Genomic DNA, 17,176 nt, shown 5'->3' with positions numbered 1-17,176 from the left:
AGTGAAGTGGGTCTGTCCCACAAAAGCTCATCATCAAATAAATCATTTTGTTTGTCTTTAAAATGCTAAATTTCTGCTCCTTTGTTTTGTTGGAGTATAGACTAACAGGGCCACTTCTCTGTCACTCTTTGAAAACCTGATAATTTTCATGAGCTCCTTTTTCCTGTTAACTTGCTTCTAACACACGATCTCACTCACGAATTCTACAGGTTTGCTAACGTCTGTCCTCTTGGATTCCATTGTCTTTATTTTGCTGTTTTCCCTCCTGTCAGTCCTTAGAATAAGAAACACTTATCGTTTCATGATCACTTTTACCCAAGCTGTGTTCCACCTTCAAATTCTCAGCCTCTTCCTCGCTATTGTCAGAATCCAGTCTAGAACAGCGTCTTTCCTAGTTGCTTTTTCCACCTTCTGTGCTAAAAAGTTGTCACCGGTGCATTCCAATAATTTGTTAAATGATTTGTGCCCTGCTTAATTATTTTCCCAACAGATGCCTGGGTAATATCCATGAGATCATGTCTGTCTCAACTTCAGTGCCAGGGTTTACAACTTTTATCTGTGTATCTAGTAATCTTATGTCATAATAAATTGTTTTAGTTACCCAGTACTTATTTGTTATTCCCACAGACAAACAAAACCCCACACATTTTTAAAAATGACTTTCTGGTTTAGCAGTGATTACAAGACATTTTTCTCTTTATCCTTCAGAATATAGGTAAATTAAAGGTAGTACATATAACGGGTGAGACCAGCTGCTAAATGTACACGTTTTCAATTTTGGGTCAGAATTTGGTCAACCAATGTGTGGTCAATGTAACTGGCAGGTTTCCTCCAAACCTTTCCTGATTAAACATCTTTCTGTATGAAGCAAAATCCTAGCCATCAAAAGTCTGTGTGCAAACAGAAGAATGACAGTTTAGACATATACAACATGTCATTTTATCCTTCCTGCCAGAATGACCTTCCAATGGCCATAACAGATTTTCTGTTTGTGGAATAGAAAGAAGCAAAACAAGGACGCCATTTTAAAATGGTTATACTTTCTAATATTATCAATAATGGGATTTGATTTGGGTTAGCCCCTAGAGGCTCCAGGCTGCTCATGCAGTGCCCTGTGCAAACACATAAGAAAAGAGGTCCTTACCCTAAAGAACTTATAGCATGAGCTTAAGAGTAGATATCTTAGAACAAGCTGATATAACAAACAGTTGGGGAGTGCACAGGGTAGCAATGAGATAGTTCCACTAGTTAGCCTTGAGGAGTGATCTTACTCTGAAAAATAGCTCTGTGGAAGTATCATTGTGGGATTCCATGTACATTATGTCTGTGATTTGTGGATCAAAGTTCTCAGTTTACAAATAAAAATTTTGGACTTTGTTGTAAGAGCCAGCCTTGCAAACTCAGCCTAGGAACACAGAATCAATCTGAGGCCTTTTCTTCTCAAGTATAAGAGGAGTAGCAGGCCAAACTGGGTCCTCAGTGAAACCTGTGAAGAACTATGGTCTTTCCTGGAGTCACACAGGTATAACAGAGTGGCCCTGTAATTGGCACCTAAAGAACAATGCTGGTGATGGGACACGGCAGAGTACTGAGCTCTCATTGGATAGGTTCTGCAGGGCTGTCAGGTGTAACAAGAACACATTAGATCCTATTTGTGATTAATTGAATCAACTATTAACAGTAGAAAAGTGATGAATAAAATTAATATTCTTGGATTAGCTCAGATAAATCTCAAATACGATAACTGATAATTTACAGAAATCTTTGCAGGCTTGAGGTGTGTTTTATTTTATTTTTTCTTTTGTTGTGAACCAGTATCTGCAACTCTGGAAAGGTTGGTGGCAGCTAAATATTTCACTGGCTTTTTTTCTTGTCTTTACTTGTGATACGATCCTTCCTAATGTCTTAGTGTGTTTGTTTCAGAGCATACCCCATAGAGGAATATCCTTGCAAAACCAAACCAGCTGCTGCAATAATGCACATGATCATGAATAATCTGGATCCTTCAGTGGCCCAGGTAATATAACATGGAAATAAGGTGATGGAAATTACTCACAGAACAGTAGCAAATCAGCACATAATTCCCTCTATATGCTCACATAAAAATGAAATATTTTAAGGACATGTGCAAGGTTTGTGCACCACTTACTCTCATTCTCACCTTCAATATAAGGATTTAATGGGATAGAAGTGGTGCATAGATAATATGCTGGTCCATTATGCAAGGATGAACTCCATCTTCAACCTCTGTAGAAGTGGCTTCTATTTGTGTTAGGTCATTTTCAGTACCTGCAGGCAAGTGTATGTATACAGTGGCATGCCAAAATGATACGTTTTGTGGGCCTGACCCTGCAAGGCTTCTGAGAATCCCCTGGAGACACTGAGGGCCAGCCACTCCCTTTCAGTTTAATTGGGGCTGACGGTGCCTCAAGTTTCTCAGGACTGGGACCATTATAGGGCTTAGACCTGCAGTCCTTTGTGCAGGAATCCAAAGGCCATTAGTGGGAATTATTCATGGAAGAGGCATGTGGGGTGTGCCCTTTTTTTATATGGTAAATCTATGATGTGTATAAAAACCATATCACCAAACACAATATTTCTAACAATTTCCAGCTCCTGTTGGATCACTCTGAAGTGGAGAGGGTGACTCCTGGAGGCCCTTTACCTAGCTGACCTTTTATGAATTAGACTCTGATGTCATGGGAGTTTCAAATACGGGCAGCCAAGATGTTCAGTTTGGCTGGAGAGAGGGGGTGGAATTTTGGCTGTGCAAATTAACAGGCCTCTGTGTGTGGGAGAAAAGGTGATAAAAGTGTCTGCTCCCTCAGAGAAGCCCAAGGAGTCCCGGGAGCACAGCAAGATGATTTCATGGAGGTTCTAGCTCCCTTCCTGTGGTGGGGCTGAGGAGCTGTGGAATTTGGAGGGTGATTCCTGTTTACCCCATGGATACCAGGGAACTGCAAGAGAGAGACACCCGCCTTCCCCCACTACTCCAATCAATGAGGGCAGGAGCCAGGCAATTAAATGGCACTCTTTGGGCGGCAGGCCTGGCTCTCATTATACCTAGCGGATTGTTTCAGAGGAGCCAGCCAGAAATGTTGTGGGAAAGAACTAACTGTCGTATAATTTAAAATGTGCCTTTTTTAGTTTCCCCAGGAGCTTGTAACTTATGGAGGAAATGGACAGGTCTTCAGCAACTGGGCTCAGGTATGAAACTGATGCATTTGCAACTAGAGGTCTTGTGAAAAAATAGATCAGATTCCTATTTCACCCATCTGTGCTCCATTCTGCCGAGGCAGAGTTTGTGACAAATTCTTGGCAATCCTTGTTGCATAATAGTCCAAAACATCCTGTCTGGGCAGATGAATGCTGAGTTATGAACTGTTAAGATGTACAGAGCTTTATTTAGTGAGAAGAGGAAATGCTGCCAAATAGAAATGTTGTGGCAATAATTGTGTGCTTGAAGATAATTTTATTTTTCTTTCTTTTGTGCATTTGCCTTGCGCTCCTTGTTTGCTCAAATAATTTTAGAGGCAAACTGCATCCTAAGAAGCAAGAATGCACATTTCTTTGCTTTTTCCAATTTCTTACTAGTTTGCAAAACATGCAATTTACTAACAATGTTCAGCTTGACTTACAAAGCACAACATTGAGGCTACTTCCGAGAATTTCAAAGAATAGCTGAAGACACTTGATAAAGTACTAGCTGCCCAATTCTTTGTCCAGTCTAGCTTCAGATTTAGTAATATCGATTTCTATCTTGTTTGATAAAAAGGTGTGATTGAGGCTTGTTTAATGGATCCAAAAGCCCAAATCTTAAACTTGGGGTCAGAGCTGGGTTTGAAGAACATGGTGGAAGACAGCGATATGGCCCTATAGCTCAATAATTTTGTGACTTAATGCCAGTTCCCCACTAATGTAGAAATACCTCCTGGGGGCTAGTGTCTGCAGGAGTTTGCTTTCCAAACTAGATGAAAAAAATTTCAGAAGTGTCAGGTATTGTTCCCCTCATAGAACCCCTAAACCCATTCTTCCCAGGAATGGGATGCCGGACAGTGCAGTAATACTTTGCAAACACTGAAATTTGCATGTGAAAAAACATCAGTGGCATCAATAACATGAGATACATTTCATACAAGGGCAATTTAGTCACTCAGAACAAGATTGGGTCCCCCTGCTCAATAGGTGTGGAGAGGAAGAATATTCAGTGAGTGGCTCTCATATATCCCCTATGGCAGGGCACAAAGCCAGTTCCTATGAGCACAGGAACTGCCTCCTCCCTGAGGTGTGAGACATTCCAGAGGGGGCAGAGACATGCAAGGAGGAGTTGCAGCTAAGGTCCTTGCTGCTGGTTGAGCTGGACAAGTGTGCAGGCAGGAGTATGCTGCATCCATCGGAAGGGATGTAATAACCAGGCATTCATCTCCCCCTGCAGACTAGAAGATCTAGGAGGAATTCTGGCTCGGAATTTGTCCCAGAGCTTACACAAGGATGATGGAACTCTGCACGTTATCCTGGGACTTTTCTGTACCTCACACAAACAGAAACCATAAGACAGAAATGTATTGGGTCAGATCTCTCTCTCTCTCTCTGATTCTGGTCTCTTGTTTGTTTTTCAAAAAAATCCTTTAACTGACAGATCAGGGACTAGGAGTGGTCTTGTGGTTAGCACAGTGTTTCCCAAATGGTGTTCCATGGAACCCCAGAGTTCTGTGAAGTGAAAAGAAGAGTTCTGTGAGAAATGATCAGGGGTCAGCAACCCGCAGCTCCAGAGCCACGTGCAGTTCTAAGGAGTCATTTGCAGGTCCGGACCCTGCCACCACTGACGTCTCTGCAGCTCCCTGCCCTGCTGCTGCTGAAACAGTAGAACTACGTTTAATTGATTTAACAGTGGGCAGGGTGGCAGGAAGGATCTGGCCGTAAAAACCAACTGAATTTATTTCCATTATTTCAGCTGTGGCAGGGCAGAGAGCTGCAGAGAGCACCTCACTTACAAAGTAGCTGGTGCGTGCGCAATAGAGGTTGGCCAAGGGGAGCCAATGGCTATCCAGAAGGGGAGCCAGATGGGCCTGTGGTTCCTGTGCAGTCCTCACCTTTCATTGGCTGCGCCTGGGCTCCTGCATTGTCATAGGACAACCAATGAAATCAGGCCCTCGTGACTAGAGTCAGAGGAGCAGCAGTGGCTAAGGTAGGTTCATCTGCCATGTTAGGTGAGGTAATGGGAGGAGCTAAGTCGGTTGAAGCTTGCTCAGGTAAGGTTAGCCTGGGGACCTCTTTGGGTGGATGGGTTAGTCCCAGGGGCCAGTTTGGGGCTGAGGCAGGTTAATCCTGGGGATGGGGGAGCAGGTTTGGGGCTGAGAGGAGTTAAATCATATATAAGACTGTTATTAGGGGTTCCGCAAAATTCTTTTGAGTTTAAACGGATTCCATGGCCAAATAAAATTGGGATACACTGGGGTAGGGAACAGGTCTGGAAGATGAGAGACCTGGACTTTATTCTAGTTGTGTAACCAGCTCCACATGTGATCAGAGGCAAATCACTTGTACCCCAGTTTCCAAATCTGTGAAACACAGATTGTAATCCTTACCCCACAAAAGGGACTTTCCAAGGGTAAATTCATTTGCTGGCAAAGGGCTCTGGGGCCTTGGGTGGAAGGTACTATGGAAGTGCACTGCATCTAGTATAAATTTCTTGGGAGACCCCATTCCAGCTTTAGAGTGAAGAGTACCTCCAGTTAAATTAGATGCATGTGGGTGTTCTTTGAGGCTGGCATGCCTCAGGGCAGAAGTGAGCCTGCAAGGTGAAATACAAGCAACACAAAATTTGGTAACACTCTGTCCTTTCTCCAGTTCCAGCAATCTTGTCCAAATTAGATAGAGCAGTGAACAGGAGTTTCACTGCAAAATAAACACTACCTTTTTGTTCCCAGTTACTTGGAGTAGCAATCAGATGAGAGATTGGGTTGTGATGGGGACGCTTTGTACTCTGTGTTCATGTCAGGTAACCAGAGTGCTCTTTTTTCCTTTGCAAAATTAATCGTGAAAAGACTGGTTTGAGTGTTGTCATCTGCACAGCCCTTTGCTTTCTTCCAAGTAGATTACTAAACAAAAATCCATTTCCAGTAGGTAACTTCCTTCACTTTAGCGGCACCAGACTGAACAGTTAAAATTGCACAATGGGCTATTCTTTTAGCCAAGAAAGGCAGGATGGGTTTTCCTTTAGAGACAGTCTTTGCTGCTTATCAGTCAGCCAGAAGAATGGTGCTTGTACGTGAATTATAGCACGATGTAACTGCTTAGTGTGTTGTCAGTTCATAACCACACATTAAAAATCCACTTGAAATCATGTGACCTTTGTGTTTGAAAATAGTGGATTTAACCTTGCAGCCAGCTTACAGATTAAGGGTCAAATTCTGTTCTCTGGTGACAAGTATCAGAGGGATAGCCATGGTACTCTGTATCCTCAAAATCAATGAGAAGTCCTGTGGCAGCTTATAGACTAACAGATATTTTGGAATATAAGAGTTGGTGGTTCTAATTATACAGGCTTATGAAAAGGAGGGAGTCCCAATCAAGAGAGGCCAAACATGACTAGGTCAATTCAGTCAGGGAGGATGTGGCCCACTCCCAGCAGTTAATATGGAGGTGTGAACACCAAGAAACTGCTTTTGTAGTTGGCCAGCCACTGTTCCATCCTTGACTGATGCTGTCAAATTTGTTCTCTGGTGTAAATCCAGAGTAACTCAACTGAATTTTGCAGGTGATGCTGAGACTGTTTTACTTCTGACTATATCAAGGATTGTATTTTCTTTTATCAACATGAGGAAAAAAGGTGATTTTTGTTTTGGGATGGAAATTTCTCTCACCTGCTAGTGTCATTTGTGATCAGTATTTATTTCAAAGGCAAGAAGCTATAGGAGACTTTGAAATCGTGAGATCAGTGAGGTCTGTGCATGTTTTTGTTGCTGTGTTAAGCTATGTCTACACGTGAATGCTACATCGAAATAGCTTATTTCGATGTAGCGACATCAAAATAAGCTATTTTGATGAATAACGTCTACACGTCCTCCAGGGCTGGTGCTGTCGACGTTCAACGTCGATGATGGGCAGCACTACATCGAAGTAGGCGCTGCAGGGGAGTGTCTACACACCAAAGCGGCCCACATTGAAATAAGGGTGCCAGGAACAGCTGCAGACAGGGTCACAGGGCAGACTCAACAGCAAGCCGCTCCCTTAAAGGGCCCCTCCCAGACACACTTGCACTAAACAGCACAAGATCCACAGAGCCAACAACTGGTTGCAGACCCTGTGCATGCAGCATGGATCCCCAGCTGCAGCAGCAGCAGCCAGAAACCCTGGGCTAAGGGCTGCTGCACACGGTGACCATAGAGTCGCGCAGGGGCTGGAAAGAGTGTTTCTCAACCCCTCAGCTGATGGCTGCCATGGCGGACCCTGCTATTTCGATATTGCGGGTTGTGGATCAGCTACACGTGCCCTACTTCGATGTTCAACGTCGAAGTAGGGCGCTATTCCCATCTCCTCATGAGGATAGCAACTTCGATGTCTCACCGCCTTATGACGATTTCAACTTCGAAATAGCGCTCGCCATGTGTAGACGTGACGGGCGCTATTTCAAAGTTGGCGCGGCTACTTCAAAGTAGCCGGCACGTGTAGATGCGGCTTTAAAGTCAAAATTTTTGTCTTTGACATTAGGAAGATTTTCAGAAAAGTGCCAGAACCAAATGGTTCACTTCAGGTTAAAATTAGGCAAATTCCAAAAATGATACATTAAAAGCTAGCAAGTTATTTCTGAGTTTTGTACTGTACTAGAGAAAAAGTACAATTATTTTGCAGCTCTTTCTGGTGCTCAGAATTTTCTCATTTGTAATTTGTGTTTGCTGTTGAGCAATGTCCACCAGATAGACCATATTAAGAGCAAGACTGTAGCAAATGCTCTGGTTGATTTTTCTCTATATAAATGCACTGTTTTCCACAAAGACGTTCTTATACTGGTAACTCAAGAGCTCTGTGAAGACAGATCATTGCAAGTTGGAAACAATTTTGCTAGTTTTTCCTTTGCTTTAATTTCCAGTTCTGGCTGGTGATGCACTATTTGTCTGAGATGACGGAAGAGCAAACTTTAGTAATGTACAGTGGGCATCCTTTGGGTCTCTTCCCCAGTCATCAGTATGCACCTCGATTAATCATCACCAATGGCATGGTGGGTATTACCATCTCACTCTATTCTCCTCATTTCAGGCTACTTCAAAACAGATTCCTTATCAGATTTTCACAGCATGAATAAAAGACAATGCATAAGGCCAAATTCTGCCCTCATTTATTCTAGTGCAACTCTCTTTATATTGGTGGGATTGCACTGGCAGTGGGGCCAACAGCCACTGTGGGCCCTGGAGCAAGGTGGGAGGGGCATGGATGGGGTCAAGGGCGTAAGGGGCAGGGCTTAGGGCAGTCAGCCCTTAGAGCCGCTCAGACCTCAGCACTGGCCCCTCCCCCTCCCCCAGAGCTGCATGGAGCAGCAGAACAGGACTGCCAGAGCATTTCGAAGGTGCCCAGAGCTCTGGCCGCTGCCACCGCCACTGCCAAAGTAGCAGTGGTGGCAGCTGGGGCTCTGGGCTGCTTTGAAACACTGGGCCCCTGTGCAACTGCCCCCTTTGCCTCTCCCTATACGCCCCACCCACACCCCACCCCATTGGTGGGCTGTGCACTGGTATAATTAAAGGCCAAATTCTGCCCCCATCAGATGGCCATAATTTCCTGTCACCATCAGCCTAGGGCAGGTCTGAATCGAGTGACCTACAGGTGAAAGTTTTTGTGTTCCACTGTTAGTCTTCTGACCCAATCAGTGCTCATCTCTTCATCTGCTATTCATGTGGGCAGGGTGCCTTCTGTAGGATTTGCAAAGCAGGTAAGTTGATAAGAGATGAGTCCCTTTTTCCATAATATTAGAACATGTGGAGCCAAAGCCAACTGGCCTTACCCATGGGACTAGTCCCATTGATGTTCATTGATTTACTACTGACATGGGTAGCTCTAGCAGAATTTTGCCTATGGAATAGAACCATTTCTGTTTCCAACACTTCACTTTTTTTTTTAAGGTTATTCCCAACTATTCTTCCAGAAATGAATATGAGAAAATGTTTGCAATGGGAGTTACAATGTAAGATATGCTTCATTATTACTCCTGTTTCAAAGGTTTGTAGTCATGCATCAAGGACCAGTAATTTTTGGATTAAAAATTCTAGTGTAGACAGACTTTAACTGAGTTCCATAACTAAGGTAAGATCCCAATTCAGCAAAGCACTTAAATACATGCTTAGTTTTGTGAATGAGTGATCCCATCTGTTTTTAATGAACAATTTAAGCACATAGGTAAGTCCCATTGTATCTTAAAGAAACATGTATAAAGTCTCAGCTGAATGGACTCAGTTAGGGCCCAGATATGCTATTTTTAATATCTGGAGAATAATAAGTGAAATACATTTTCTTCTCCAGTTTATGGTGTGGGGGTGTTATTCACTAAGTTATGCAAGAGTTTGTATGTCATGGTAAGAATTAATGGTTACAGTGCTTGTGAAAGTCATGGGGAAGTAGGTGTGCATAAATAAGGAACACAGATGTAAGGGGTTAATATAGAAGATAAACGTGGAGGCTGGTATTCTCAAAGGAACCTACAAGAACCTACAAGAGTCAGTGGGTCCCAACCTTTTCAATAGTGCAGACCCCCTAATCACTCCTCCCAAACCATTCGTGGATCTCCTACCACCGCACCAATCTGTTTGCGGGCCCACAACAAAGCCAATTCTAGCCATCATGTACATTTCATTAACTGAAAAAGGAAATCACAACATCGATTTTCAGACAACAGTTAATAACATTATCAGAAGATATTTCATTTAAAATTATAATTGATTGTAAATTTGCAATTCATGTAAAACTCATTTTCTATGATCATTTTTATTTATCATTTTTTTTCATGAATCCCCTGCAATACCGTCCACGGACCCCAGGTTGGGAACCACTGGGCTAGGGTAAAATTTTCAAAATTACCTAAGGGATTGCTCCAGTCAAGGCACAGTTACACTGCAGAACCAAAAACAAATCAACTCTCTGCAATGAGTCTCAATGCCCAAGTCAGCTCAGTCAGACTTTGTGTGGCAAAGCTAAATCTGACCATGTTGCCGTTCCTGCTCGGATTGGACCACGCGCTCTAAGACCCTTTCCCCTCACCTGGTTTCAGAGAGTAGACTCCAGCCCAAGTGTGAATGTCTACATTGCTCTTTTATGGCTCTGTACCACCATCAATTGACCTAGACCAAGCCTGCCAATGGGTGGGTGAGGTGGAAGAGCAATAGCAGCAGTGTCTGGGAGCCCCAGGCTCTTTAAATCACAGCTGGAGCACCAGGCAGCTCAAGGGCTGGCCCACCTGCAGACCTGTCCACTCCAGGAGCATGGAGCTCTAGGCCCCCACCTGGCCCAGGAGCCAAGCAGTTCCATTCTCCCCCTTCCCAGGGCTCTGAAATGTTGTGAGGTGGGTGGTTCAGTGTGAATATATCCAAAGTCACTTAGGTGCTTTTTAAACTCTCCTCAGTTTCCACTGACTTTCAACATTGGATCCATGTACCTACCTCAGTTCATTCCCATTGGGAGTCCCAGCCAGAGTGCTTAGCCCAAATAAAGCCATGTTTCCCTTTTACTTGTGTAATGCCAACAGGCCTGGGTTGCCAGCACCAGGACTGAACCTGCAATCATAGGGGCTAAAGCCCTGTGCTCTACCACATGAGCTGAAGGCCAAGGCTGTAGAGCAGAAACTTCATTCATGCTAGTATGAGGTTTCAGTACCTCTGGGTACTACACTTGTTTGCCCTGCAGTTGTGCACTCTGAAAACTCCTTCTATAGCCATATTTGACCTTCTTGCAATACGTAACCAGCTTTGGGCGTTTGAGAAAATACTGCTGCTGAAATTCAGTATATGGAACAATGGCAAGATAGTGAGATAAGGTATCCTCTTTTGGATGCTGGCAGATAATGTCTTTATCATAATGCAGACAGGATTCAGTTAAATTGTAACTTGATAATACCGTGTTTTCTAATAGCCGATAATGTAGCCACAGAAATATTGCTGTAATTTTAACCTTAATCTGTGTTGGCTGAAATAGACATCATTGTGTTCACTTCAATGGATAGGTATGGCCAGATGACAGCAGGGAGCTATTGTTACATTGGACCCCAGGGAATAGTCCATGGAACTGTGGTAAGAGATTTGGGAAGGGTCTGTACGTAGTCTGTGAGAGCTGGCTGCTAGCAGGGGCTGAGTTGACCACTGTTATCTGGATGATCCTGACTGATAAAGGAAGTTAGTTTTACCACCTCATTAAAAAAACTGTGGTGCCTCCCCAAACTCTTCAGCTCCGAGATGGACTCATGATCCAGACATGTGGTTTGAGAGTGTTTGGATCCAGGGTTTTAATTTGGGCTCATCTCTAGTTCCAACAGGAGAACTCGCTGAACATGTATTACCCAGGACATTGGGTATAATGTATCTTTAGTCCCCCATCTAATTTAGTGTTGAAATACAGTATTTTGTTTCAGCCAGATTCATCCTGCATAGGGCCTCAGAATTCTGTCTAAAGGCTTATGTGCACAGATTATGTAACCCAAGAACATATCAGTCCTTTGGATTGAAAGGGACCTGTAATTAATGTCCCAGCGCCGTGACAGTGTGACTGCCTGGGTAGGACCAGGGCTGGGACCACACCTATCTGGCTGCCCTGGGAGGGCTGGGGCCAAGGCTGTTCTGCCACCAGGGGAGGGCTGTGGCTGTGGCTGGGTTTGGGGCTGAGATTGGGAACTAAGGGGTCAGGAGTTGGGGGCAATAATCTGGGGTGAGGGCTGGGCTTGGCTCCACAAGGGATGTTGGCAGTGGAAGGGGTGGGGCCTCAGGCAGAAGGGGTAGGGCTGGGACCTGCCTTTCCCATCTGGGTCTTCACTCTCCCCCAGTTCCATTGTGTTTCAAGCATTATATTGGTCCAAAAAGCTGGGAAGATCATTAGACCCTCCTAGGAACACCAGTGCTGTAGAATATCTTAATCAATTCTACTTGTAAACAAAAGGAGGCTTAACTCAAATATCTAATCAGTGCAGAAGTACACTAGAGATACAAACATGATAAATCTCTTTAAATTTTAGAGGTTTTAAGGAAAGGGGTTACCAATAACTGCCTTGCTGTGTCCTGTGTGTTAGCTAACCGTGCTGAATGCAGGTCGTCGCTACTTGGGTGTGGAGGACCTGGCTGGGAAGGTGTTTGTCACCTCTGGTCTTGGAGGGATGAGCGGTGCTCAAGCCAAAGCTGCAGTCATTGCAGGATGTGTGGGGATCATTGCTGAGGTAAGACCAACACATCTCAGTTTCCATTCTGTATTCCCTTTGCATGGCTCCTTCATATACTGTCTCCGATCCCTCTACTTTCCTGAGCACTGTTCGTCTTATTTTTTTCCATCCATGAGCAGAGTAAATTTTGTCATGTGAGCCAAGGCATGTGCAGATGTGAACCACCCACAGAAACGCATGCTGCCGGGTGTGGGTGCTGTGAGCGCTCTGCTGTTTACCTAGGTGGCATTTGAATCTTTTCTGGGCAGCTGTCCAGGCACTGAGTTCAGAGGGAACATTGCTCCTGAGGCTTGTTCCTCACTCCTTTCTATTTGCCTGCCTGTGCTAACCTCCATTTGGGCAGCAGCTGCTCCTGCTCACATGTAAACTCTCTTCCCCACCAAAAAGTAACGGGCAAGAGTTATGCGAAACATAAGACTCATGTGATCCTATTTTTTTTAAAAAAAAAAATCTCCCTCGTATAGTGTATCCTTCCCAGTGTTTATTACATTCTCCTTGTCCTTTCCTCCTCCTCCTCCTCCTCCTCCTCTCTCTCTCTCTCTCTCTCTAGTTCAGGGGTTCCCAGACTTTTTGGCAACAAGCCCCTGCCTTCGGATTTTTGAGAAACTCTCACGCCCCATACCTCTTCTTTACCATCATCCAACCCTCCTTTAACAAAAAAAATCAATTTGTAATTTAAAATAAATACAAAATCTTGATATAAAAATGTTTGTTATTTAAAATTAAAAGTAAGCACAAATAGTTTTTCTTGGCCCCGTGTGGGTACCTGGTGCAGCCCTAGCTGGCCAGCTGCTGAGCCCCATGCCAGGCTCCAGAGCTGATTGTGCCAGCCACCCACCTGCCTGTGACCCACATAAAATGGCAGGGGCTGAGAGCCGGAAGCAAAGGCTGGCTCTTTCTTGGGATGGGGGGGATAATGGGGGTGGGTCTGGGTCACCTCACGGCCCCCCCCCCCCGGAATTTCTTCACGCCACCCCCCCCAGGGGACACACCCCTCAGTTTGGGAAACCATGCTCTCGTTTTAACTCAGTTCATTGCATTTGATAAGCTCCTCAGAGTATGGCCCTTGCCTTTCATGTGTTTGTGATGTCCCAGGAACATGCATAGTGCTGTGTAAGTGATAAACAGTAATTCTGTGAGTCAGTTCTGAATGTGGGGCCAAATTCACCCCTAGTCTAACTAGGCCTAACACCAATGAACTTGAGATGGAGTTGTGCCTTTTTATGCCAGGACTTAATTTTCTCCAGGGTATTAAAACAGGGGTGAGTATAACAGGGTTAATGTACAAGCCCACCAATGAGCTGGGGTGAAGAAGGCAGTTACCTGGGGGCCCACTGGTTCAAAGAGGCCCAAGTCTCCCAGTGACTGCCACTGTTACTGCATCAGAGGCAGCAGCCAGAGCCATGGTTCCTTTAAATTACTGTTAGAGTGCTGTGCCATCTTTTCCGTGTGACTCTGAGGGCTAAGGCTTTGGGAGGCACCACAAACTGGGCTGGATGCCCTGGCCCTGCCCCTTCTGCCTGAGGCACCACTCCTGGGAGCAAGGAGCCCTCCCCGCCCTTCATTTTGCCAGGGGCCCTGCAGAGGCTGTCAACTCCCCTGTTACTGCATCTGGCAGCCTAATGTAGTGTTACAAGAGAGACTAATGGTAGACATGCCCCAAATGTAGGGACCCTTCCCAAGTCACTTTTCCATATGATCCAATGCAGCTATAGCCCCTGCTGTTTTCTTCCATACCCATCAATTGCCGTGAACACAGAGCTGTCCCCTCTCTTCATCTCAGACCAGGTTAGAATGAAAATAGCATTTTCTGTAGCTCTTCAAATCACGTCTTATCAACTTCAAATCTTTGCCAAATTTTGTCTGCGTGAAGAGTAAGAGATTTTCTAGTACTACGAAAAAACAGGATCCCCCATCAATATCTCACCATTGTTTCATGTTCTGAACTGCAAATGGAAGTTCACATCAAAAGTTAGGAATGTACTAATTATTTTGGTGCGATTTCCAAAAGTTCTCAGCATTGGCTTAGCTCTGCTTCTCCTGAGGTAAATGGAGTTTGTTCCTGAGATTTTACCATTGACTTCAGTAGGAGCAGATTTAAAGCAATAATAAGTGCTTTTGAAAATCTCACCCTTAAGTAACAAGGCCCATCAAAGGGCATTCATTGGGAGCACATGTCTCAAACATTTATCCCAGCCAGTCCTGATCTGATTATACAGACCAAGTAGGAAAGGTCCATACAATTTCTCTTCCAAATGTTCTGTTTTGGTACACAAAGCTTTGGGCTTCCTCATTCTGCATATCTGCATTTGGCCTTTGAACACCCTGATAGTGCCCTGAAGCCTGTTGTTGTTGCATTCACTCAGTGAACCTTCCCAAATGCTATAAGGTCTGGGCAGCCATGGCCTGGTTTTCCCCTTCCCTGACCCCTACGTAACTTAGAGCAACCTCAAAACTGTTCTAAATTATAACAATTTGTAAAGGACTCTCATAGGCAAGTTCTTTGTCTGGGTAATCGCCAGAGTGGTTTATCCTCTTCGCTCACAACAAACACCAATGTGCAGCCTCAGCCTGGGAGGACGTGGAAGCTATCATTTGACCCAATGGGAGCATTGCCTGTGCAAAGACTGCCAGAATGGCTCATCTGTTTGACCCCCCCAAGAGGATAGTTGTCAAACAACTGCCTTCCATTTTTTTTTAAACATTAGGGCCAATAGCAACACATCCTCTCCTCTTATTCCCACCTAGAGTAAGATCAATGTTAACAATATTTTACTAACATTATCTACCTTTTACTGGAATTTAAAGACCACAAATGCATTAGCAATCAGCAAACAGGATGTTGTGGGCCCTCAGGTTTATAAAATTATGGATAAGCCGAACATGTAAAAAGCCCAACACTAGAATGCTAATATTGATAAATGTAAGTACTCATAAGACTGAAATAAAATCCACAATGATTTGATTTCAAATGATAAAGAAAACATTGGTGTCTCTTAGCAAATGCGTTTTGTGTTATTTTTATGACCTGATGCACCTTATAATGATTATGTTCTTCTAAAGCTTTCTTTGGTTTCCAAGAAGAATTGACCACCAGCTGTTTCAGTTACATATCTTAGAATAATTTTCTATATTACGCTGGGAATAAAGGAGCTATTTCTGTATGTAATCATTTGTTTGTTCTTAAGGCTGGCATGTCCCGGCAGCCCCTTGGGAGTGTTCTTTATTTGTTCCCAGCTAAAGAATATAAATACAATCTTGCTTCACTGAACTGAGCTTAAAGATCAGTTTACTTCTCTTTTAATTTTTAAAGAGCTTTTCAGCTCTATAGACCCTGATTTTGTATTTCTTGGATGAAAATATCAGTCAGAGTTCACTCTTTATTGCAAAGTCACATTCATAAACTATTTCAGAAGAGTTAATACATGACGAATTGATCTAAATGTGTTACAGACATGAATGGTGTCTCAGCTATAAGCACCTTAGCAGAGGGTTGTGGTTTCAAGTCTCACTCGATCTGACAATGACAACACACCTCCAGTTCACCCAGATGCAAGATGGGTTTCTGATCCATTGACTGAGGGCAATCAGAAGTGGGTGGATTGGATGCTGGCTACATCATACCTTTTTGTACTGTTGGCTATGAAACTGGTGTGCCTTAGCTATGTCAGCTTAATGAGGCACTGGCTCAGGGGGAGGGCATGTGGCTGGTCTTTGACATCGGTTGAAGGATTTATAAAAAACAAGAAACCCCCAGGACTATGGAAGAGTATCTCCAAAGTGGGGTCAACTCAGGACTCAAAATTGGGGGCAGTGAGTTATTTAGGCCCCTGGTGCCCATGCTCCAGGGATATTCAGGGCCTAGGAGCCTGGCTCCACCAATGTCTGGGCCCAGTTCTATCACCTGGCACCACCTACCTTCCCCACGTAATTCCCCCAGGCATTTCCCAGTCTCTCCTGCCATGCCTTGGAGATTTAAAAGGGCGCAGGGATCCCAGCTGCCACTACCACAATAGGCAGAGCAATAGGGCTAAGGCAGCTTCCTACTCCTCTGTTCCATGCCACTCCTGGAAGCGGCTGGCACATCCCTGCACCCCTGGGCAGCATCTCCACCTGCTGCTCCCACCCTCAGTACTGAGCCGCTGCCGGAGGGGTGTATGGATCATTTGTGAGAGCTGGCACCACCTGAGGTAAGCATGGAGCCTCAACCTGCTCCTGTACCCCAACCCGTTGTCCCAGCCCAGATCTCGCACCCAGTACCCAAACTCCCTCCTAGAGCTTTAGGCAGGTGTGGGGTTGGGCAGGACTAGATCCCTTCTGGGCACCACCAAAAATTATCCAAATCTGCCTCTAGTGAAAATTGGCTCACCAGACTGTTTAAGGGTCACTCGGAAGCCCGCACGTCTCCTGTCCCACTGGTCTCTCTGGGCTTACCTCCCGGCTCCATGTCCTGCTGCCTCTGGGGTCCCAGTGCTCCTCAGGTCTGGTCCAACCACCAAATCTGAGTGAGTAACACTGCCACCCCTTGAGTCAGATCACAACACCACTCACACACATTTGCCCCAATAAGGGGAGGGGCCCAAACCCAAGCAGCTTTGCAACGGCAGAGGTTGCAGTGCCAGGAGCTGAGAACCAAGTCCAGCCAGTACCACAGCATAGGAGCTACAGGGTCTGCCACTGTGGGATGAGTGCTAGGCAGGACTCCAACCCCTTCAGGAGCAGGACCTGACCAAAACCACCCAGGACCTCCACCCTGGGTTGCAATAG

General features: G+C 44.8%; 1 protein-coding gene across 1 annotated transcript in view; it reads left to right on the top strand.

Annotated features, from left to right (window-relative positions):
* Window positions 1–17,176, top strand: part of UROC1 (urocanate hydratase 1) — a 72,521-nt gene that overhangs the window by 17,916 nt on the left and 37,429 nt on the right. Inside the window, exons 3-8 of the mRNA XM_075005343.1 lie at window positions 1,924–2,017; window positions 3,148–3,207; window positions 8,093–8,221; window positions 9,117–9,178; window positions 11,207–11,273; window positions 12,263–12,406. Coding sequence (XP_074861444.1) covers window positions 1,924–2,017; window positions 3,148–3,207; window positions 8,093–8,221; window positions 9,117–9,178; window positions 11,207–11,273; window positions 12,263–12,406 — 556 coding nt within the window. The remainder of the gene's footprint in view (window positions 1–1,923; window positions 2,018–3,147; window positions 3,208–8,092; window positions 8,222–9,116; window positions 9,179–11,206; window positions 11,274–12,262; window positions 12,407–17,176) is intronic.

The sequence above is a fragment of the Carettochelys insculpta genome, chromosome 11 (genome assembly GCF_033958435.1).
Source record: "Carettochelys insculpta isolate YL-2023 chromosome 11, ASM3395843v1, whole genome shotgun sequence".
Lineage (NCBI taxonomy): Eukaryota > Metazoa > Chordata > Testudines > Carettochelyidae > Carettochelys > Carettochelys insculpta.
Note: the sequence above shows the minus strand (reverse complement) of the source record. Positions and strands in the feature narration are given on the sequence as shown.